The sequence below is a fragment of the Sinocyclocheilus grahami genome, unplaced genomic scaffold, assembly GCF_001515645.1.
Source record: "Sinocyclocheilus grahami isolate Dianchi unplaced genomic scaffold, SAMN03320097.WGS_v1.1 scaffold10898.1, whole genome shotgun sequence".
Classification (NCBI taxonomy): Eukaryota; Metazoa; Chordata; class Actinopteri; order Cypriniformes; family Cyprinidae; genus Sinocyclocheilus; species Sinocyclocheilus grahami.
The window spans coordinates 4028-4993 of NW_015513506.1; the positions used below are offsets into that span (position 1 = coordinate 4028).

Here is a 966-nt window from a genome sequence, read left to right on the forward strand (position 1 = left end):
CAGATATCTAAATAACCTAAAAGTTGTCTTATTAGGGGCTAAAAGTCAAGCTTTTAAATGTTTTGTCTTAATTTATTTTAACTTGTTATATTAACAGTTTTACACAGTAAAAGTGTGCCATTTTTTCATCTTAAAACAATTAAAGAAAATAAAGCATAATTCCTTTTTTTGTCTAAAAATGCCTTAATGCAAAAATACATATAGAAATCTTAATTGTCCTTGTCCTAAGGCTTAATTAAAACAACAACAACGACAAAAAGCTACTAGTCTTCCTCATTTCCAGCAGAACATTTTAGCAACTTGTTCCATGTTCCATTTAAAAAAATTAATAACTTTTGCTTGCGATTCTGTAATTAATGTCATATTTATTGTGATAATTTACAATACACTACTATCTATTATACAATATGAACATATTAAACTGTATTTACATTAATGTAACACTGTAATGTATTTAAAAAAATTAAAACTACAGTAAAATTTATGTACTATGTTGCATTAAAGACCATTGTGTCAGTAAACAAGAAAGAGGCCAGCACAGCAGTGTTATCTTAGTATCACTGATATCACTAATATTTAGAATTAGTTTTCATTTTTATATTTCCAGTTTGGTTTTAATTTTAGTTTAGTTTAGTAACTACCATTTTTATTAGTTCTTAGTTTTTATTTAAGTTTTAGTTATTTTAGTTCAACAAGTGAAAGTTTTTATTTAATTTTTTTATTTCAGTTCAAATTTATTTCAAATAATAGAAAAGTTAATGTTTTAGTAAACTATAATAATGCAGCACAGTCTCCATACCTTCTGTAGAGTGGACGTCAGGATCCTGGTAGCGTCAGCGAACTGAGGAGAGTCTGTGCCATAACGACGGACGATTTCCTCCAACCCCGCCAGCTCTAAAGAGTACAGGTCAGGAGCCGGGTCTTTAGCCAGATGCTTGTGTTTCTGCAACTGCAGTAAACAGAAAG

The 966-nt window shown here is 29.4% G+C and overlaps 1 protein-coding gene across 1 annotated transcript in view; it reads right to left on the bottom strand.

Moving 5' to 3' along the window:
• LOC107578561 (renin receptor-like) overlaps positions 1–966 on the bottom strand; it is a 4613-nt gene that overhangs the window by 1496 nt on the left and 2151 nt on the right. Inside the window, exon 4 of the mRNA XM_016264507.1 lies at positions 800–949. Within this exon, the coding sequence (XP_016119993.1) occupies positions 800–949 (150 nt within the window). The remainder of the gene's footprint in view (positions 1–799; positions 950–966) is intronic.